The 22,408-nt window shown below is 38.9% G+C and overlaps 1 protein-coding gene across 1 annotated transcript; it reads left to right on the top strand.

Moving 5' to 3' along the window:
- Positions 1-867: 867 nt before the first annotated feature.
- Positions 868-20,591, top strand: HSD17B13 (hydroxysteroid 17-beta dehydrogenase 13). The gene is made up of 7 exons (XM_003811258.5): positions 868-2,030; positions 6,231-6,338; positions 7,436-7,567; positions 9,058-9,164; positions 10,688-10,825; positions 14,046-14,162; positions 19,076-20,591. The coding sequence occupies exons 1-7, from the start codon at positions 1,821-1,823 to the stop codon at positions 19,164-19,166; spliced, it is 903 nt and encodes a 300-aa protein (XP_003811306.2). The 5' UTR covers positions 868-1,820; the 3' UTR covers positions 19,167-20,591.
- The last annotated feature ends 1,817 nt before the right edge of the window (positions 20,592-22,408 follow it).

The raw sequence follows: 22,408 nt of genomic DNA, 5'->3' as shown, positions 1-22,408 counted from the left end.
TTGGGTAATGTGTGCTTTTTAAAAAAATATCTATTTTCTAGTTAAGGAAACTGTAGCATAGAGAAAATAAATAGGATTGCTAGAAATCACACACACATAACATACAATTTACCATTTTAACTATTTTGTAATGTACAGATCAGTAGCATTAAGCACATTCACATTGTTGTATAACCATCACCACCATTCACCTGCTGAGCTTTCATCATCCTAACTGAAACTCCATACTCATTAAACAATAACTCCCCATTCCTTTTCTCCACATCCCCTAGTAACCACCTTACTGCTTTCTGTCTCTCTCTGTGTATTTGACTACTCTAGGTACCTCATATAAATGGAGTCATACAATATTTATACTTTTGCATCTGGCTTATTTCACTTAGCATAATGTCGTTAAGGTTCGTCTATCTAGTAGTATGTGTCAGAATTTCCTTCCTTTCTAAGGCTGAGTAATATTCCATTGTATGTATATATCATATTTTGTTTATCTGTTGATGAACACTGGGGTTGTTCCCACTTCTTGGCTATTGGAAGTTGCTATAGGCTGCATGTGTTCCTTCAAAATTCATATTATGAAATCCTGTCCCCCAGTGTGATGGTTTTAGGAAGTGAGACCTTTGGGAGGTGATTAGGTCATGAGAGCTCTGCCATGGGAATAACTGCCCTTATACAAGAGAACACGGAGGGTTTCCTTCCTCCTTCTGCCACTTGAGGTGACAGTGAAATGACAGCCATCTATAAACCAGGAAGCCAGCTCTTACCAGACAAAGAATATGCCAGCGCCTTGATCTTGGACTTCTTGTGAGAAATAAGTTTTTGGAATTTATAAACCACCTGGTCAATGGTAATTTGTTACAGCAGCAGACAAAGACAGAAGCCACCCCACTTTAAAGTTGAGATTCCCAACTCCTGGTCTAATGCTCTTTCCAGTATTATCACAAAGGGAACTAATGGTTCTATATCCTAAAATCTCCCCCAAACTCATGAGATTTTCAGGGAAATGGTCATCATGTGTAAAATAATTAGCCAGTTGAAATATTGATGCTGAGCTTTTGTGAATAAATGAATCAAATAGCTAAGCTGGGTTCATTCAGACTTTATCTAAGTTTCTTTAAGCTTATCTCTACATTCTCCTTTTTCCTATTTAAAAAAGGTAACAATTTCCAGAAAGATACCAACAGATCATTAGCTGATGCAGTATCTCCAGAATTATTTTTCTTTTTTTTAGACCAGGCCTTGTTCTGTTGCTTAGGCTGGAGTGCAGTGGCACAATCACAGCTCACTGCACCACGAACTCCTGGACTCAAGCAATCCTCCTGCCTCAGCCTTCTGGGTAGCTGGGACTACAGACACATGCCACCACATCCAGCTAAATTTTTTCTATAGGTTTTTTTTTTTTTTTTTTTCAGACAGGGTCTTACTATGTTGCCCAGACTGGTCTCGAACTCCTGGGCTCAAGCAATCCTCTGCCTCAGCCTCCCAAAGTGCTGGGATTACAGATGTGAGCCACTGCACCTGGCCCCTAGAATTGTTTCTAGAGGTGAAACTTCAAGGTGAAATATAGTACATAACTGCTTTTCAGATAAACAAGTCCAGAGAGCACATTCTCTTGTGCTCTTGGCATCACTTGGCATCACTTCATATTTGAGGTGTTTCAAACCATTAGAACATGTGAACAAGGCCTGCTTCCAAAGCTGGCTTCCATCTGGTAGACCCATTAACAACAGGGCACACCCCTTCCCTAGAGCTCTGTGTAGACAGTACCTCCTCCCTAGGACTACACAAGGACTGAACCAGAAGGAAGAGGACAGAGCAAAGCCATGAACATCATCCTAGAAATCCTTCTGCTTCTGATCACCATCATCTACTCCTACTTGGAGTCGTTGGTGAAGTTTTTCATTCCTCAGAGGAGAAAATCTGTGGCTGGGGAGATTGTTCTCATTACTGGAGCTGGGCATGGAATAGGCAGGCAGACTGCTTATGAATTTGCAAAACAACAGAGCATATTGGTTCTGTGGGATATTAATAAGGTAATGTATACATCTTCCAACTTTTTAAAGTCACAGAGTAAGATATGTATTTTAAGAATTATTTGACTTACCATCTACTTATCTTTGTATTTTTGTTTTTCAAAGTTTGATAAATTCCCTGGTCCCTTAGTCTGTATATGTGTCAGGTTAGTTAGATGAAGGGAATGTAATTAAGAACTAAGCAGCGATTTTTATGACATGGTGTGCAGGTTGATAGCAAAGACTCAGGAGCCAGGCTCCTTCCAAGCTGCTAAATGAGGCAAGTCACATATTATCTCTCAGCCTGTTTTCTTGGCTCTGAAGTGGGGATAATAACTTAGGGGATGGGCAAGAACGGGATCCGAAAATTACAGCTACAAACAAAAGTCAAACGAAGAACTTGCAACAGAAACCTTTAGTGCCTCCCCTCATGCACAAGCAACACAGTTCGAAAATATTTAGTATCTGACCCTTTACAGAAAATGTTTGCCAGTCCCTAGTCAAAAGGATTAAATAAGTAATATTTTCAGCACTTAGCACATGATAAACGATACCTGGCACATGATAAACAATAACTGTGTTAAATAAAATATGTGTGCAGTGAGTCAGGCTTTTCCTTGGACATTAGTATTTTTCCTGTGTTCTTACTTGTAAACACTACATTAACAACCCCAAATAAAACTGAAGGAACTGAAATCTTGTATCATTTTCTCTAAACTTGTAAATTCTGGTAAGGCCATGAAAATATACGCAGAAAAGTGTTTACAGGATTTTAGGATTGGAAAAATTGTGAAGTACTTCTTGAGAATCACATTTTCTGCAAATTACAGTGAGGTTTTAATTACCATTATATTATTACTTTCTCATGTTCTTTGCTGTCATGTTTAGTTGAAACCTAAAATGTCTCTTACACTTAGAGAACTAATTCTTTTCTGTTTTTTTTCTGAATAGTGAAGAATACTATACAAAAAAGCTACTACATTTTTATTTAACAGATATGAGCATTTATATAATAGAGGAGTTGATGTATATAAAAATGATTTGCCATCTGTTTGGTCTTTGAAGAAATTCGAATGAACTTTCTGGAAGATAGCAAGAATTTACAAATAGAGAAAATTGTTGCCTGCTGTTCTCAGGCATTTGTCCAAAAATCTAAATAAGTATAAATCTATGAAAAGGGCTTGATGAAATCTAACCTTCAAATCTCTTTCCAGATGTGTATTTTTGGGGAAAGGGCTATATTTATTAAGTTTTTTTTTTATTTTAAAATTTCCAGAGACAAGAGAAAAGTAAATTAGAAGGAAGTCGTATTAAAAATGACTTAAGGGCGGGCGCAGTGGCTCACACCTGTAATCCCAGCACTTTGGGAGACCGAGGTGGGCAGATTGCTGGAGCCCAGGAGTTCGAGACCAGCCTGGGCAGCACAGCAAAACCCCCAACTCTACAAAAAATACAAAAATTAGCTGGGTGCTGGAGTGCACACCCGTAGTCCCAGCTACTCGGGAGGCTGAGGTGGGAGGATCATTTCAGTTCAGGAAGCCAAGGCTGCAATGAGCTATGATGGCATCATTGCACTCCAAGCTGGGCAATAAAGCCAGGCTCTGTCTCAAAAAAAATAAAAAAAGACTTAAGAAAAATAGGTAACCCAACCTCAAAAATTCTCTTTGAATCATTAAATTTCATGGTTAAACATTTAAGCTACTGAATGATTCACTCTAAGGCTGTAATGTAACTCAGATCTCCTTTAGGCGAGGAAGATGCTGGCTGAGTTTTCATCATAACTGGCTCCTTTTGCCCTGTGAGATGAGAGACACAGTAGCAGTTTGGCTCTTATGCAATCTAAACTGTTGCGTTGGGAATACGGTTCAAAAACCACACTGGAGTTTAAGCTAAAGCAAGTGTTTTGCTAACAAAAAGACAAGGCATCACATTTTGCAATTGTCTAGCTCAGTTATAAAACAGAAGAATAGGCCGGACGCAGTGGCTCACGCCTGTAATCCCAGCACTTTGGGAGGCTGAGACGGGCGGATCACGAGGTCAGGAGATCGAGACCATCCTGGATAACACAGTGAAACCCCGTCTCTACTAAAAATACAAAAAAATTAGCCGGGCGTAGTGGCGGGCGCCTGTAGTCCCAGCTACTCGGGAGGCTGAGGCAGAAGAATGGCGTGAACCCGGGAGGCGGAGCTTGCAGTGAGCCGAGATGACGCCACTGCACTCCAGCCTGGGCGACAGAGCGAGACTCCGTCTCAAAAAAAAAAAAAAACAAAAAAAAAAACTGAAGAATAATTAATTCTTCAATCAAAACATCTGATGAATGCTCTGGTAACTTATGCTCTCTACTGACCTAGAAACAAATGAGAGAGTATGGTGTGGTTTGTGCAATCTGGCAGTGAGCAAGCTACCAACTAAATCAGTGAAAGACTCTCCTATTCTTTTTTTACTCTTCTGCAATCCCACAAAAGGCTATTTGAGGGGATACTGACTTTGAGACTGGGTCCTAACATCCATGTTTGGGGAGTTCAGGCTGCTGCTCCAGGGTTTAGCCTACAGTAGTGAAATACAAAGGACCCAGAGACCACTCATTCAAGGATTGCCCTAAATAGCAGCAACACCACTGTCATCTCAATACACAAAGAATAGGGCTTTTCAGGTATCCTTGCCTCTTTGTCACAGAGAAGAGTTTACAGATTGTGAGACGGAAAAGTATAATTTTTAAAACCTTATAATATTTTCTATAAAAGTCACCTGAGGTCAAAACTTGAAAAGAATTATAATTTTCCAGAATGTGAGTCAAGAAACATTAGAGCAATTTTATCTTAGGAAAGAGGTCTTTGATTTTAGGCTGAAAGTAAATTGCTCTGTCTCCATGTCCTATGGTTATGGGCAAGTTTGGTACATAAATGAGAAATCCATCCAGTGGCCTTGCCCATCTCACTCCCAAACACCTGAAGAATGTAATGTTATATCTCCTAGAGTAGCAGCATGGTCTCCCTATGAAAGTCCTTCTTCTTTAAGGAGACTTCTTTCCCTTCCCTCCTAGGAAGATGAGTCAGAATCATCAAGAAAAATATGATGGGCAGAGGCATACAGTTTACCATTACCACTAGTTTAGAATTACTACTTAGCACTTTACTGCCTATTACATAGTTGGTGCTCAACAAATGTATGATAAATTAATGGTTGAGTTTTTCTTTCTTCTCCATATTCATCTTCCATGACACCACGAAGAGCAATGTTTTTCAAGAATGTTCTTCAAGGTTTGAAAGTAGCCTGCTTTAGAGAAACTGCCTACTGTACAGCCTCCAACCAAGAGGAAAAGCTGAAAAAAGCATGAAGGGATTTTGTTTTGTTTTGTTTGCTTTGGTTTTAATATGAGCATTCCCTGGCAGAAAAGCCAGGGGTAATCTCACTGCAACTAGGCAATCACTCTCAAGAAATTTTCTAACAAATAAGGAGGCCAATTTTTATTTTATTTTGAGACGAAGTCCCACTCTGTCACCCAGGTTGGAGTGCAATGGAATGATTTCAGCTCACTGCAACCTCCGCCTCCCGGGTTCAAGTGATTCTCCTGTCTAAACTTCCCGAGTAGCTGGGATTACAGGCTCCCACCACCACGCCCAGCTAATTTTTTGTATTTTTAGTAGAGATGGGGTTTCACCATTTTGGCCAGACTGGTCTCAAACTCCTGACCTCAAGTGATCCACCCTCCTCGGCCTCCTAAAGTGCTGGGATTACAGGCGTGAGCCACCACACCTGACCCAGGAGGCCAATTTTTAAAAGGTTAACTAATCTTCATGTCCAAAATGAATGTTAATTGTTCATTTTGGACATGAATGTTAATTTTTTTTTTTTTTTTTTGAGACAGAGTCTCACTCTGTTGCCCAGGCTGGAGTCCTGTGGCACTGTCTCCACTCACTGCAACTTCCTCCTCCCAGGTTCAAGCAATTATCCTGCCTCAGCCTCCCAAGTAGCTGGGATTACAGGCCCACACCATCAGGCCTGGCTAATTTTTGTATTTTTAGTAGAGACGGGGTTTCACCATGTTGGCCAGGCTGGTCTTGAACTCCTGACCTCGTGATCCGCCCTCCTCGGCCAACCAAAGTGCTGGGATTACAGGCGTGAGCCACCGCGCCTAGCTGAATGTTAATTGTCTAAAAATTTTTCTTCTCCAATGTCTTCTCCTCCACTTTTTTCGGAATTTGTTTCTTCTAATTACAGCGCGGTGTGGAGGAAACTGCAGCTGAGTGCCGAAAACTAGGCGTCACTGCGCATGCGTATGTGGTAGACTGCAGCAACAGAGAAGAGATCTATCGCTCTCTAAATCAGGTGAGACTGCAGGTTCACAAATTTCTTCAGATTATTTTGTTTCCTAGGACGCTGACGTGGAAAATGAGAAAGGTCTTTATGACTGCCTGATTTAAATTGGATTTTAGCTGCTAACTGAAGTAGTTATGTCACCAAGGAAGGATATATACTTTTTTTCTTGTATGTAATCCACTCAGCTCTGCCCATTATTATTGTTCATATTATTAATCAATTTGATTCTGATCAGAAGTGTGAGCAGTGGCACAGAGTGACTGACACAAGATTTATCATCAGGGAATATGGATCACTTCCTAGTTTTGTTTTAGTCCTATTAACTTTGCAGTAATTCCATCTTCTCTTTAATTATTTCCCTTGTGAGATTTTATTTTGGTGTTAATGTAGTCTTTGTAGAAAATGTAATATTAATAATTATTATCACAATTATTTTAAAAGAGTAAATACCAAATAATCACAATGAACTAAGCACTCTAACAAACTTTACATTTTTTAATTTAATCCCTACAATAACTCTGTAAACTTCATTTTACAGATAAGCAAATTATGACTCAGAGAGGTTAAGCCAGACCCAGGTCATGTAGTTATTAGGTTATGAAACCAGGATTTCTCAACCAGCACTTTAGACCAGGTGCGGTGGTTCACACATGTAATCCCAGCACTTTGTGAGGCCAAGGTGGAAGGATCACATGAGACCAAGAGTTCAAGACCAGCCCGGGCAACATAGTGAGACCCTATCTCTAAAAAAAAAAAAAAAAAAAAAGTTTAAAGAAAAACACATTTTTTAAAAATGAACACTTTAAAAATATTTGATCAGAACTTATATAGGAATTTATCAACATAAATGTTAATTTCACTTTACTGATAAACTTGCAAAACATGATGTGCTGGGTACTGAAATTTAGATGTTAAAAGAACAGTTTATCCCACCTTTATGACAGTGTTCCCTTGGCCTCCACGATTTGAGCTCAACAGTCTGTCTTGCCTGAACTCTGAGAGACCTCATACAGTAGAAGAAAGACTCTCATCTCTGGATTATATTGGTCCCAAAACTTTGAGTTTGAATAACACACCCAGTGAAAGTGTTCTTTCAATTTCAAAAGGTGAAGAAAGAAGTGGGTGATGTAACAATCGTGGTGAATAATGCTGGGACAGTATATCCAGCCGATCTTCTCAGCACCAAGGATGAAGAGATTACCAAGACATTTGAGGTCAACATCCTAGGACATTTTTGGGTGAGTGTGAGTCAGAAACATTTCTGATTTGTGCACCTTCTCTTAAGATACATGAAACTTATAACGGAGTTCACATACTTCTGGACAGGAAACTGGCCAGATCTTTGCCTTAATCAAGAATCATTAAATTTGTTTGAGTAGAAGAGCCACAGAGTCTCTGACACAAGGACACAGAATTCAAGTGGACACAACACACCAGAATGTAAGCTACTTGGTCTGTCTTGTCCACCAGTATCTGACACAAAGCTTGGCATGTACCAGGAGCTCAACAAATGTTTGTGGAGGTTTGTTAAGGGTTGTCAGTGTACATCTTTTCAATGCTGTCACTTGTGACTTCATTTTTTTCCCTCCACACCATGATTTTGTAATGTGTCCTCATTTTGTGGAATTTTAGAATGGAAAGGACATCAGAAGTAATTACTTGGATGTATGTAGGATCGAGGACACTTTTGGACGAGACTCTGATGCAAGTTCTAGATCCATGGGGTGCTGGAACTGAGAAATGCAGCTATACAGACCTCATATAATTGGTTAGTTTTGTGGGAGATGGAAATATCAACTTCAACTGCCTTTGTATAGAAATTTTTATGATTAATCTTCCAGTGCCTCAATATTAGTGTAGAATCTAGGGCAGATCTGGATTCTAGAAGAAAGAAGAAAAAAAAGAGACGTGTCCCCCTTACCTTTACCAGCTCTTCACATATGTGAATTGGCTCCCATGCCCACCAAACTACACGGAGACCTCATACATTAGCTACCTATAGCTGCATAACAAATTATACAAAACTTAGTGGTTTAAAGCAACAATGTATGTTCACTATCCTCTCACAGTTTCTATGGGTTGGGAATTTGGAGGTAGCTTGGGTTGGGAGTTCTAGTTCTATGAATTTGCATAGGATTTATTAAATTCTTATAAAATTTTATTGATGTTTCTCACAAAAGAGGTTTTTGGAAAAAAAGAAAGACTTGTTTTCTGTAACATCAACATATAATATACAATATTACAAATAGGGAGATAGTGAATTCAATCATGATTCATTAGTGTGGTGTAGAACTCTCAGCTTACACTACTCAACTGTCTTAATACAGTTACACAAGATTTCACTCTTTTAATTAGAATGATAAAGCCCCAAACCAAAAAATTACATGACACCAAATTATCATAAGGAATAATTTTAGTTCTGAAAACTCTGAATTTTTCCCTTAATATTGTTTAGATGACATATCCAAAAAAGGATCTATTTGATTCCTTCTGAAGGGAAGGAGGGGGAGTACTGAGATTAGTGTTGGCATGGGGCTTACCATACCAATAAATTTGTATCTTTATTTCTATCATTTGTAAAGAATTAATCATGGAATGCTTGGAAGTATTTTATTTCATTGTATAAGTTCTCTCAAATGCCTTTGTGTCTTAACAAAAATAAAACTACCTGATTTGGAAACCTAACGTCTATGTCATTGTCTTTCTTCTTTCTGCAATGATCCTTAAGATCACAAAAGCACTTCTTCCATCGATGATGGAGAGAAATCATGGCCACATCGTCACAGTGGCTTCAGTGTGCGGCCACGAAGGGATTCCTTACCTCATCCCATATTGGTAAGTATCACATGCCAGCCATGTTATATATTTTTATACTTTGAAGGGAGCATTACACTTCAAATTGTTACCACTGGAGGGTCCTGGTTCTTGGCATCTTGAACAAAGAATTGGACAAAACTCACCAACAAAGCCAGGAAAGAATGAAGCAACAAAAGCAGAGATTTATTGAAAATGAAAGTACGCTTTACAGGGTGGGAGTGGGCCCAAGCACAGGGGCTCAAGAGCCAATTAGAGAATTTTCTGGGGTTTAAATACCCCCTAGAGGTTTCCACTGGTTACTTGGTGTATGCCCTATGTAAATGAAGAGGATGAATTAAAGTTACAAAGTCATTTATTCAGTGTACACCCTATGTAAATGGAGAGGATATTTCCTGTCATAGCTGAAGTGTTTCCATTTGATTTAGTTCTAGGAAGTCAGCATGAATCGGCCTTATGTTCCCTGCCTCCAGACCCTGTTCTCCTGCCTCAAGATTACAATGCTGAGAGCAGAGTGATTTGGATTTACAGAATTTAAATTTATAGTAGTTTAGAATGATTTTTTAAATGACTTTTTCTAAAACAATGAAACCAGGTTGTAATTATATTTAAGATATTTTTAGATTTCTGCAAACTCCTCTGTAGAACAATGAGAGAAAACAGTAATGCCAAGCATGTTTCCATTGTTTCCTGGAATAAGAAACAGAAACCCCACAGACTAAGAAACAAAACCTACAGAAGCTAAAATGAACACATGTCTATGTCATGGCCTTGGTGCCCAAGATAAGACAATCAGAGTGGTCCCTGGATCAAAACATTTTACAGTGTGCTTGTGCCATGAAAGTGTGTGTGTGTGTGTGTGTGTGAGAGAGAGAGAGAGAGAGAAAACGACTCTACCTGACTAAAAGTTGCAGATACCACACTCCATGCACCACCAAAGACATAAAGGGAAGGAGGTAAGAGGCGTTAAGGATGTACTGCTGTATTTGCCAAATATCCTTTCCTGTAAACTCTTCTCCAGATCCTCATAATAAAATTAAGAGGCCAAAGTGGCAACCATTGTCAAGAGAAAAACTATCAACCATTGTCAAGAGAATAACTCAGTTATTGAGAGAGAGAGGAGAAATGAGCAGAGTCCTACAGAAGTCTGTCAACACAGATATCAGTTTTGTAGAATTTCTAAATGTATTTTTCCTGATTCATATTTTTCAAAATAAAAGCAGCAATAAAAACTGATTAGAAAACAGTTTGAAGATTCAATGGAAAAACCTTACATGTAGGATGGAAAACTGAACATTAAGCCAATCAATAGAGTTATTTTTGTTCTTTTGTTATTGTTGTTTAAGAAATGAGATACATTCACAATTCTGCTTAATCATGTAAGAAAATGAAAATGAATTGCCATTTATACTCTCAGAAAAATCACAAGTGGCTGATTTTTGGCTTCCACTTGTTCTTAAGCCAAATGATACCGCCTTCTCACAGAAAGCTGAGGATTGGTTTCACTCTCCCTTAGCTAACAATGCTTAATAATTCTCTTACAGTTCCAGCAAATTTGCCGCTGTTGGCTTTCACAGAGGTCTGACATCAGAACTTCAGGCCTTGGAAAAAACTGGTATCAAAACCTCATGTCTCTGCCCAGTTTTTGTGAATACTGGGTTCACCAAAAATCCAAGCACAAGGTAAGGTCAAAATCAAGTTAGAATGGGTATGTGGTATGATAAATTGATATGAAAACTAATGAGAAATGTTTAGGCAGGCCAACTAATAGAAGAAAATGAAAAAGGAAAAATAATTTTTCTTCTTATTATTATTATCTTGAAATTAAAGGAATAAAGGGGAAAAACACATTAGGGACTAGCAGGAATGATTAGCCACCGATGAACTGGGATATTTATTTGTGTCCAGGAGAAAGCACATACATTTGATCACCGTTACCACCCTGTCTTTAAAATGCAAATGTTCCAAGGACCAGCAAATAAATTGAGTATCTAGCTCCTTAGTCAAGGTGAATTTCTGCAAGAACTCTTGTCTCTGGTGAGACAGGATTTGAGACCACAAGAGAAGAAAAATTAGTCCTGAAAGGAGAAGAAAAAAGCAGGAAGGTGTGGATAAGAACCCGAAAATTAAGCCATCTACTTAACAAATTTTTCTAATCCTAGTATATATTCTGCTGCAGGTTAACAAAATATACTAAGCTTAATGATTTGAAACCAATTTTTTACTGGAAGGGAATTAATCCTAAATATATTCATTCAAAAGAACTAAACAATTCTCTGTTGAGTGCTGCCTCATTTGAGGATACTGACTCTTACAGCCTGAGTTAGCTATGTGGTCTCTGCAGCTGGAATCACTCCCTGCCACTGGAGTCCTTCATGGTGTTAGACCATAGGTACTGTTGACTAAAGAAAAAAAAAAGTTTTTGTTTTTATTTTTGTTTTTTTTGAGACAGAGTCTCACTCTGTCACCCAGGCTGGAGTACAGTGGCGCGATCTCAGCTCACCGCAACCTCCGCCTTCTGGGTTCAAGCAATTCTCCTTCCTCAGCCTCCTGAGTATTTGGATTACAGGCGCCCACCACCACGCCTGGCTAATTTTTGTATTTTTAGTAGAGACGGGGTTTCGTCATGTTGGCCAGGCTGGTCTCAAACTCCTGACCTCAGGTGTCCTACCTGCCTTGGCCTCCTAAAATGCTGGGATTACAGGAGTGAGCCACCACGCCCGGCCAAAAAAATAAGTTTTTAAAGAATTAAAGGTGTTAATTTTATTTAGAAGCCTTACTGAAGACTACAGTCGGAGGCCTATAGCCTGAGAGCAGCCCTTTAGAGAGGTTCAGTTGAACTGTTCTGATAGTGGGGGCCATGTGCTCTATCCTATATTGTCTTCAAAGCATCTTTCCAGAGAGCTGCACATTATCACAGAGTCAGGGACTTTGTGAAATTATGCTGACAAGCAGAAGTGAGTAAACGTGGCTTCTTACATTTGCTACGTTGTCTCACAGTACTTAATAAGTATGCAATATGTAAGTAAATACTACAGTACTATTGCAACTCCTGATTGTTTTCTTAGACAAGGAATTGGGCCCAATAAAAACCCTCTTGGTAGGCATTCAGGCTTCGTGTACCATGAGCTTTCCTAAGGGTATCCTGCCTCTTGGGGAAGGCATGATAGATGAGGGGAGTAAGGATAATGGAACTCTGGGTACAGGGTTCCTGGGGGCTAACTTAGGGGTAGACACAGGCAATGCTAAATATTTGGGATTGATTTTATAGAGGTTGCTAGATTGTGAATTTCCTTAGTAAGGGCTAAGGCATTGATATGTAATGTCACACTTGGCTCCGAGGCTGGGTTGTTGGATCCATGTAGATGAAATCAGGGAGAGAAAGGGCAGAACGGAGTAATTTAGAAATGTATTGATTTGTATTACTCTCTGTTGGCTTGCTATTCAAGGCAGTGGAGAACTCAATCACATAATAATCTTCAGCAAACCACAGATCATCCCAGGGAATGAAGTTTTAACATTCGCTGGCTCCCTAACTCCTCACCCAGCCTTTACATTCACTGGCTGTTCAGTCCATGCCTGGACATCTTAATTTGAATACAACATTTTAAATCCATTTTTCTGTCATCATCTTGCACTAACAGACAATTCTACACTAAGCCTATGTTTATGAATATTTCTCAAGAATACATGTACACAGCCTTCAGTATAAGGAAAACTGGAAGTATGACATACCTCCAGTTGTCATACTCCTTGGGCCCCTCTTAAATTCTCATTAAACTGCAGGATAGGCAAGTCAGAGGTGAATCTCAAATACGAAATTCTTACCGGAAAGGGGTTCCAATCCAGACCCCAAGAGAGGGTTCTTAGATTTCTCGCAAGAAAGAATTCGGGGCAAGGCCACAGTGCAAAGCAAAAGCAAGTTTATTAGGAAAGTAAAGGAGTAGAGAACAGCTACTCCATGGAGAGGAATGGCTTGAGCTGCTCCACCAAGGGTATTTAGAGTTACTTCTTGATTATATGCTAAACAAGGGGTGGATTATTCATGAGTTTTCCGGGAAAGGGGTGAGCAATTCCCAGAACTGAGATTTCCTCCCCTTTTTAGGCCATATAGGGTAACTTCCTGCCATTGCCATGGTATTTGTAAACTGCCATAGTGCTGGTAGAAGTGTCTCTTAGCTTGCTAATGTATTATAGCTAGCTTATAATGAGCAGTGAGGACAACCAGAGGTCACTTTCATCACCATCTTGGTTTTGGTGGGTTTTGGCCGGCTTCTTTACTGCACCCTATTTTATCAACAAGGTCTTTATGACCTGAATCTTGTGCCAACCTCCTATCTCATCCTGTGACAAAGAATGCCTTAACTTCCTGGGAATGCAGCCCAGTAGGTGTCAGCCTTATTTTACCCAGACCCTATTCAAGATGGAGTTGCTCTGATTTAAACGCCTCTGACAAAATGACGACCTCAAAACAATCCAGCTTTATGGAATACCTCCACAAGAAAGAAAGTATACTTAGCTATAGAATTTTCTCCTTGCATCCAACAGGCTTTGAGATGTCAGATGTTTCCTTCCTGTCCCATGATTAATCCTAGCCATTCCTCTTTCTTGTCTGGCTCCTCTACTCCTTACCATCTAATGCCTCGCCACCATTTTGATATTTTGACTAAGTGAGCTATGAAACACACCTACTGGATATGAAAGTATAAGTTTCTGATAACAAAACATCAACATGGGATGTGGAGGAAGTGGGTAGGGTGGCATTAATGCAGCAAATCCTGGAATATTTTAAATCTTCATTCTAAATTTAGTAAAAATATAGGATAATTTTCCTGCCATCATTTACTTATAAAATTAAAATTTTAGAAAATAAAAATAATATTTTCCTCTTTTTAATCACAGATTATGGCCTGTATTGGAGACAGATGAAGTTGTAAGAAGTCTGATAGATGGAATACTTACCAATAAGAAAATGATTTTTGTTCCATCATATACCAATATCTTTCTGAGACTACAGAAGTAAGTACAGCACAGAACACCCAAATACTAAAATACCAATAGAGCTTTTTTTTTTTTCTTTTTCTTTTTTTTTTAGACAGAGTCTCACTCTGTCACCCTGGCTGGATTGCGGTGGTTGCAGTGGCATGATCTTGGCTCACTGCAACCTCCGCCTCCTGGGTTCAAGCAATTCTCGTGCCTCAGACCCCCAAGTAACTGGGATTATAGGTATGTGCTGCCACACTACACCCAGCTAATTTTTGTATTTTTTGATAGAGACAGGTTTCCCCATGTTGGCCAGGCTGGACTCGAACTCCTGACCTCAAGTTATCCTCCTGTCTCGGCCTCCCAAAGTGCTGGGATTACAGTCATAAGCTACCATGCCTGGCCCAATAGAGCTATTATTATGGAGCATCTTTCAGTTGTGAAAATTGGCATGGAAACTCTCCAACCCTGGGGAGAACAGTTATTTCCTCTGTTATTTTCCTACCCAGTCTATAAAAAGAGAATGATTCATTTTCTCTACCAAATCTACTGTCTCTGCCCAAACTTTGCTGAAGACTATTCTAACTAAAGGAAACACAGTTTAAAAAGAATGCAATATAGTGAAGTAGTTAATAATAAAGACTCCATTTTTAAAAGTCTGCTGGAAGTTTGGTTGGGATTGCACTGAATCTATAGATCAATTGGGGAGAATTGACATATCAACAATATTGAGTTTTCTAATCCAAGAACATAATGTCTATTTTTAAAATCTTCTTCAAAATCTTTAAATCTTTAAATTGTATTTTGTAGTTTTTGGTGTTTAAGTCTTGCACATATTTTGTCAGATTTATTCCAAAGTATTTCACGGGTTCTTTTTTTTTTTTTTTTTTGAGACAGAGTTTCACCCTTGTTGCCCAGGCTGGAGTGCAGTGGCGTGATCTTAGCTCACTGCAACTTCTGCCTCCTGGCTTCAAGTGATTCTCCTGACTCAGCCTCCCAAGTAGCTGGGATTACAGGCACCTGCCCCCTCGCCCAACTAATTTTTTGTATTTGTAGTAGAGACAGGGTTTCACCATGTTGGCCAGGCTGGTCTCGAACTCCTGACCTCATGTGATCCACCTGCCTCAGCCTCCCAAAGTGCTGGGATTACAGGCATGAGCCATCATGCCCAGCCCTATTTGACGGTTTTTGACGCTAATGCAAATGGCATTTTAAAAAATTTTATATTTCCCATTGTTTGTTGTCAGTATATATTGGATTTTTGTAATTTGATCTCATATTTTGCAGTCTTGCCAAATTGCTAAACCTCTTTTTGCTAAACTCGATAAGCTTTTTTTTTTATTTTTGGTAGATTCCTGGGCCTCTAATTTTCTTTATGGGAAAGTTTTTAATTACAAATTTAATTTCTTTAATAGCTACATGGCTATCCAATTTACTTATTAATTCTTGGTAATGTGTGTCTTTCAAGGAATTTGTCCATTTCATCTAAGTTGTAGAATTTCTTTGGCATAAATTTGTACATAACATTCCCTTATTATCCTTTTAATGTCTTTAGAATGTCTTATTTATTTATTTATTTTTTTTTTTTTTTTTTGAGACAGAGTCTCGCTCTGTTGCCCAGGCTGGAGTGCAGTGGCACAATCTTGGCTCACTGCAAGCTCCGCCTTCTGGGTTCATGCCATTCTCCTGCCTCAGATTCCCTAGTTGCTGGGACTACAGGCGCCTGCCACCATGCCCAGCTTATTTTTTTGTTTTTTTGTTTTTTTAGTAGAGACGGGGTTTCACCCTGTTAGCCAGGATGGTCTCGATCTCCTGACCTGGTGATCCGCCCGCCTCGGCCTCCCAAAGTGCTGGGATTACAGGTGTGAGCCACCAAGCCCAGCCTATTTATTTATTTAGTAGAGACAGTCTCACTTTGTTGCCCAGGCAACAAAGGTTTTGAATGCCTGGCCTCAAGCAGTCCTCCTGCCTTGGCCTCCCAAAGTGCTGGGATTACAGGCATGAGCCACTGCACCTGGCCAAATGAATATGCTGATAATATCTTCTTTATAAGGATGACATAAGAATAAAATAATGTAATACAAACAAAGCCCCTGTCACTGAAAATGTATAGACTTCAAATGTTAAAGTCTTAGAGAACAGAATTTATATGAAATAGCAACAGCAACAATTTCCCAGAGGAAATACTCTCTCAGCTTTCTTCTGAGGAGCAGTTTCTAAATTGAAATTGTGTCAGTGAGAAGATATCTGTACTAACTTCATAAGCCTTGGGCCTTTTTGAAACAAATCCATATAAACTATGAACAAACTTGAAATAGAACAATTTGAGAACAGGGTACAAACTGCATTGGTGTATCAATTTCAGTATTTGGTTTTAGCTTAAATAGACTGACTTGAGATAACATAAGGAGAACCTTGACCCCCAAGCAACATCATCTCACGAGTTGACTAGGCCGGGTGTGGTGTCTCACGCCTGTAATTCCAGCACTTTGGGAGGCCACAGCAGGCAGATCACTTGAGGTCAGGCATTCGAGACCAGCCTGGCCAACATGGTGAAACCTCAGCTCTACTAAAGATATGAAAATTAGCAGGCATAGTGGCCTGCACCTGTAATACCAGGCACTCGCAGGAGAATCCCTTGAACCCGGAAGGCGGAGATTGCAGTAAACCGTGATTGTGCCACTGCACTCCAGCCTGGGCAACAGGAGACTCTGTCTCGGAAAAATAAATTTTTTTAAAAAATGAAAAAAAGTAAAAGTTGACTAAATTAGTGTCTTGGTACTAAGCACTGTAGGAAGTGAGTTTCATGGAACCCCTACTCTCTTGGGGCCCAAAGCAAGTCATATTAATATTGAAAATTACATGCATATACATGCATATGACCAAGGTGATAAAAACAATTATTCTGCCTGAGTTGGAGAATAGTATCCCAGTAAAATAAACAAGAGTCTCAAAGTCTTTTGTATCCTTTGAAGCTGTCATGGTGGTTTGTAACTAGGCAACAGGTATATATTGTTAATCTTCTTTGCATTTAATTCCTTTTATAGAGAGACACAATTTTACGAGCAGATGCAATTACTAGCATGAAGGTTTCTTTGCGAGGGTAGTTAAAAGGCCCACATGAGCTCTCTTCTTATCCTTGTCCTTCTTTCAGCCAGATCTTCCCTGCCCCTTTGCTCATTCCATCTTTCACCCACCTACCCCCAAAACAAGGAAGTAAATCTTGTATTAGTCAACAATACCCAAGTGATTTTCAATATGACTTTCTCTGCAGAATGTTATTTCTGCCTCTTTACATTCACATACTGTCTTCCTTGTTTTTTTTTTTTTTTTTTTTTAAGATTGGGTCTCACTCTGTTGCCCAGGCTGGAGTGCAGTGGCTTGATCTCAGCTCACTGTAACCTCCACCTCCTGAGTTCAAGCAATTCTCCTGCCTCAGCCTCCTGAGTAGCTGGGATTACAGGCATGTTCCACTACGCCTGGCTAATTTTTTTGTATTTTTAGTAGAGACAGGGTTTCACCATGTTGGTCAAGCTGGTCTCGAACTCCTGACTTCATGATCTGACCACCTGTGCCTCTCAAAGTGCTGGGATTACAGGCGTGAGCCACCGGGCCGGCCACTCTCTTCCTTTCAGTTGCCTACTCATCTCTTATGCATTCCTGGACATCAGTTGTCCTTTTGAAGCTTTCCTCCACTATCCCAGCCCATGTGAATCCTCCTTCCAGTTATAGCCCTTAATTCTAGATGGCTGATATTTTTCAATAATTGTTTTAAGATGACCATTTTAGCCTATCAGCTAAACAATATCAAAGACAATAGCTATTTTTCAAGTACTTTAGTTTACCTTGTTATAGAGTGCATAATAGATATTCAGTAAATAGTAAAGGAGAGGTGAAGGCTTGCATAGAATGGATTCTGGTGGTGTCTCTTGGTGAGCTTTAGCATCAAGATTAATCAGCAGTTTCAGCAATGAGCTCAGACCTTCAGTTTTAGATCTTTACTCATATCAGATAAGAGAGTGAGAAGAGTGGTATGTATCAGTGCTTTATTTATATTTGCATCCAATTTGAACTATGAATATTACAAATGTGCACACATAGGTTCAGACAGATTGATTTAAAATGACCAAAGATGACCTGTCATAAGCAACCTGGGTATCTTAAGATGCACTCCTTGGAGAGGGAATGTTTCTAAAAACATTTTCAGAGGGACAAACTGTATGAAATTCAGTAAAACATAAATCATGAGGAAAACTGATTACTCTCTTTTTGACATGAAATGAGAGTTTTAATGCATGGTTACAATTATTAATGTACTCTGCTGCAAGACATTAATAAAGTTACTGTTTTGCAGGCTAGAATGTCTTGATGCTGTAATCAGAACACACTTTTTTCCCTTTCTTCCAGCTTCAAATGCAGATTCATAATTGGGCTGACTTCTAATAACTGCAATGTTTTCTGCCTTGGGCTTGCAGCAGAAGCCTGACAAAATAGTGTTTGTTTAGGCAATAATTTATTTATTTATTTATTTATTTATTGAGATGGAGTTTCATTCTTGTCGCCCAGGCTGGAGTGCAATGGCGTGATCTCGGCTCACTGCAACCTCTGTGTTTAGGCAATAATTTAGACTTTACCTTACTTGTGATTACTATAGCAATTACTATAGCCACAAGGCATAATTTTACTGTCTCATTTCAATTTTATGAATTTGAATGTTTTTACACTTTTCCTAATGAAGTCCACTATGAAGTTATGTCAAAAAAAAAAAAAAGAAAAAGAAAGATGCACACGTAAAAGAGAGGTGGTTGCAAGGGAAGAAAAGAATGGAGGAAAATTAAACGCAAACCAGATAACTCTCAGAGTATTCTAAATAAATGACCAAAAAAAGAACTCTGTTGTCAAAGATTTTAAATGGAAAATTTTTCAATTTTTTTTTCTTTTTTGTACAGGTTTCTTCCTGAACGCGCCTCAGCGATTTTAAATCGTATGCAGAATATTCAATTTGAAGCAGTGGTTGGCCACAAAATCAAAATGAAATGAATAAATAAGCTCCAGCCAGAGATGTATGCATGATAATGATATGAATGGTTTAGAATCAATGCTGCAAAGCTTTATTTCACATTTTTTCAGTCCTGATAATATTAAAAACATTGGTTTGGCACTAGCAGCAGTCAAACGAACAAGATTAATTACCTGTCTTCCTGTTTCTCAAGAATATTAACGTAGTTTTTCATAGGTCTGTTTTTCCTTTCATGCCTCTTAAAAACTTCTGTGCTTACATAAACATACTTAAAAGGTTTTCTTTAAGATATTTTATTTTTCCATTTAAAGGTGGACAAAAGCTACCTCCCTAAAAGTAAATACAAAGAGAACTTATTTACACAGGGAAGGTTTAAGACTGTTCAAGTAGCATTCCAATCTGTAGCCATGCCACAGAATATCAACAAGAACACAGAATGAGTGCACAGCTAAGAGATCAAGTTTCAGCAGGTAGCTTTATCTCAACCTGGACATATTTTAAGATTCAGCATTTGAAAGATTTCCCTAGCCTCTTCCTTTTTCATTAGCCCAAAACGGTGCAACTCTATTCTGGACTTTATTACTTGATTCTGTCTTCTGTATAACTCTGAAGTCCACCAAAAGTGGACCCTCTATATTTCCTCCCTTTTTATAGTCTTATAAGATACGTTATGAAAGGTGACCGACTCTATTTTAAATCTGAGAATTTTAAGTTCTAGCCCCATGATAACCTCTTTCTTTGTAATTTATGCTTTCATATATCCTTGGTCCCAGAGATGTTTAGACAATTTTAGGCTCAAAAATTAAAGCTAACACAGGAAAAGGAACTGTACTGGCTATTACATAAGAAACAATGGACCCAAGAGAAGAAAAGGAAGAAAGACAGGTTTTTTGGTTTTTGTTTTGTTTTGTTTTGTTTTGTTTTTTGTTTTTTTGAGATGGAGTCTCACTCTGTCGCCCAGGCTGGAGTGCAGTGGTATGATCTCAGCTCACTGCAAGCTCCACCTCCCGGGTTCACGCCATTCTCCTGCCTCAGCCTCCTGAGTAGCTGGGACTACAGGCGCCCGCCACCACGCCCGGCTAATTTTTTGTATTTTTTGTAGAGACGGGGTTTCACCATGTTAGCCAAGATGGTCTTGATCTCCTGACCTCGTGATCCACCCGCCTCGGCCTCCCAAAGTGCTGGGATTACGGGTGTGAGCCACCGTGCCCAGCCTTTTTTTTTTTTAATAGAAAAAATAATCCAACTCCCACTACATCAAGACTAATCTTGTTTTGTGTGTTTTTCACATGTATTATAGAATGCTTTTGCGTGGACTATCTTCTTGTTTTTATTAAAAACAAATGATTTTTTTAAAAGTCACTAACAAAAACAATTCACTAAAAATAAATATGTCATTGTGCTTTAAAAAAATAACCTCTTGTAGTTATAAAATAAAACGTTTGACTTCTAAACTCTGTCTCTATGAGTGTCCTTCAAGAACCAAGGATGTGGATGGTAACAGCTACATCTGGCAGTTATTAAATGAATCCAGGGGTTTTCTCAACTCTGGTTTCTTTGACAGCAGGAGTGCTGGTTTATCAACTGGAACTTACTGAGCCCTTTCTATGTGTGAGATTAAGCATAGTGCTATTGTTTCTAATTTTTTTCTTAGTCACCGGCAATAATTTTTTTCATAACATTCTTTTAATTTCTTGCCTTATAATCAAGAAATTTATGAGTAAAATGTATTATTTTTAAAGTATGGTTACAAAAATTCAAAAGAGAAACATGGAAAGTAAAAAATAGAAGCTTACCCCCAGCAATCCCATTTCCCAGAGGTCACACTGTCAATGCACAATCTTCCAGTCTCTTACTGATGCATGTTCATGACAAATACATTATATTCTTATTGCATGGGTCATATCAGTAGTTTCATACCATACATTATGTTCTGTAACTTGCTCTTTTAGCTTACCAGCTTATCACAAACAGCTGTTTGTTTCAGTATAGAGAATTCAACTTTTTTTCATGAGTACACAGTACTAAAATGGTACTCTAACCATTCCCTTTTGATAGGCACTTAGGATGTTTCCAATATTTCTTAGTTCATCTATTTAAATATTAATTTAACAAATACTGAGTGCCCTCAAAGTTCTAGGCCCAGGGAAACATCTACGAATAAGGCAAACTCCTTGTCTTAACAGAGCTCACATTCTAGTAGGTGGGACAAACAATAAAGGGACTGCAAATACGAGAGAGAGCATTTAAAGTAGTAGAGTCAGGGAAGAGCATGCTGAGAAAGAACATTTTGCGGACGAACTATTACCATACACAGGCAACTAAAAAATATTTTATTATATACATATTGACAAAATAAAAACCTCTTAAATTCCAGTGTTCAAAGCAGAAAACTTCTTATTTTAATTCCATTTTTGTTTTAATCTTTTATGAATGAATCTCAGAGAAATGTGCGAGCAAAATATTCATCCCTCTTTGTCCATTTTTCTTGCATATTTTGAGTGTAGACCTCCTCCTTAAAAGTTCCACCTGCAACCAGGCATGGTGACTCATGCTTGTAATCCTAGCACTTTGGGAGGCCGAGGGGGGCAGATCACCTGAGGTCAGGGGTTCGAGACCATCCTGGCCAACATGGCGAAACCCTGTTTCTACTAAATATCCAAAAATTAGCTGGGCATGGTGGTACATGCCTGTAATCCCAGCTACTCAGGAGGCTGAGGCAGGAGAATCACTTGAACCTGGGAGGCGGAGGTTGCAGTGAGCCAAGATCACGCCACCGCACTCCAGCCTAGGCAACAGAGTGAGACTCCGTCTCAAAAAAAAAAAAAAAGCTCCACCTGAGCTTCCAAATGTTTTCCTGTGACAATCTTCATCTATAATTCTCTCTAAGAGCCCTCTCTTCCACGAAAATCCCAGTTCCAAGGGCTACTGCTAGGGTGTGCAGATCACCAGACAAATATTTTTTGCAGGGCTTCTGTCTATATAAACACTTTTATTTAAAATGCTTTATAAAATGTATAGGTCCATGTGCATGCAGTATAGTGATTTTTTGATAAAGATTTAGAATAATAGGAAGATTTGTGTATTTATTGTCCGGTCAGTACATGTAAAGATTCTTCTCGGCATCCTGGTACCATCTCTTTGGTCCAGGAATCATTTCTTTTTTATCAAATGAGCCATTCCTAGCTAATTTCATATCTTTTACCACAAGAAAGGGTAGCAATGCTGTTATTATTCATAATGCCATGGCTCTTTGTAATAT

This window comes from Pan paniscus, chromosome 3 (assembly GCF_029289425.2).
Source record: "Pan paniscus chromosome 3, NHGRI_mPanPan1-v2.0_pri, whole genome shotgun sequence".
NCBI classification, from domain to species: Eukaryota; Metazoa; Chordata; class Mammalia; order Primates; family Hominidae; genus Pan; species Pan paniscus.
The sequence above is the reverse complement of the archived record's forward strand: the minus strand, read 5'-3'. Positions and strand labels throughout refer to the sequence as shown.

Excerpts from the sequence above, each read along its gene's own strand:
- HSD17B13 (XM_003811258.5), top strand. The coding sequence starts at position 1,821 with ATGAACATCATCCTAGAAATCCTTCTGCTTCTGATCACCATCATCTAC. Across the intron at positions 2,031-6,230 it reads TTCTGTGGGATATTAATAAG|CGCGGTGTGGAGGAAACTGC; the intron begins GTAATGTATACA and ends TTCTAATTACAG. Across the intron at positions 6,339-7,435 it reads TCTATCGCTCTCTAAATCAG|GTGAAGAAAGAAGTGGGTGA; the intron begins GTGAGACTGCAG and ends CAATTTCAAAAG.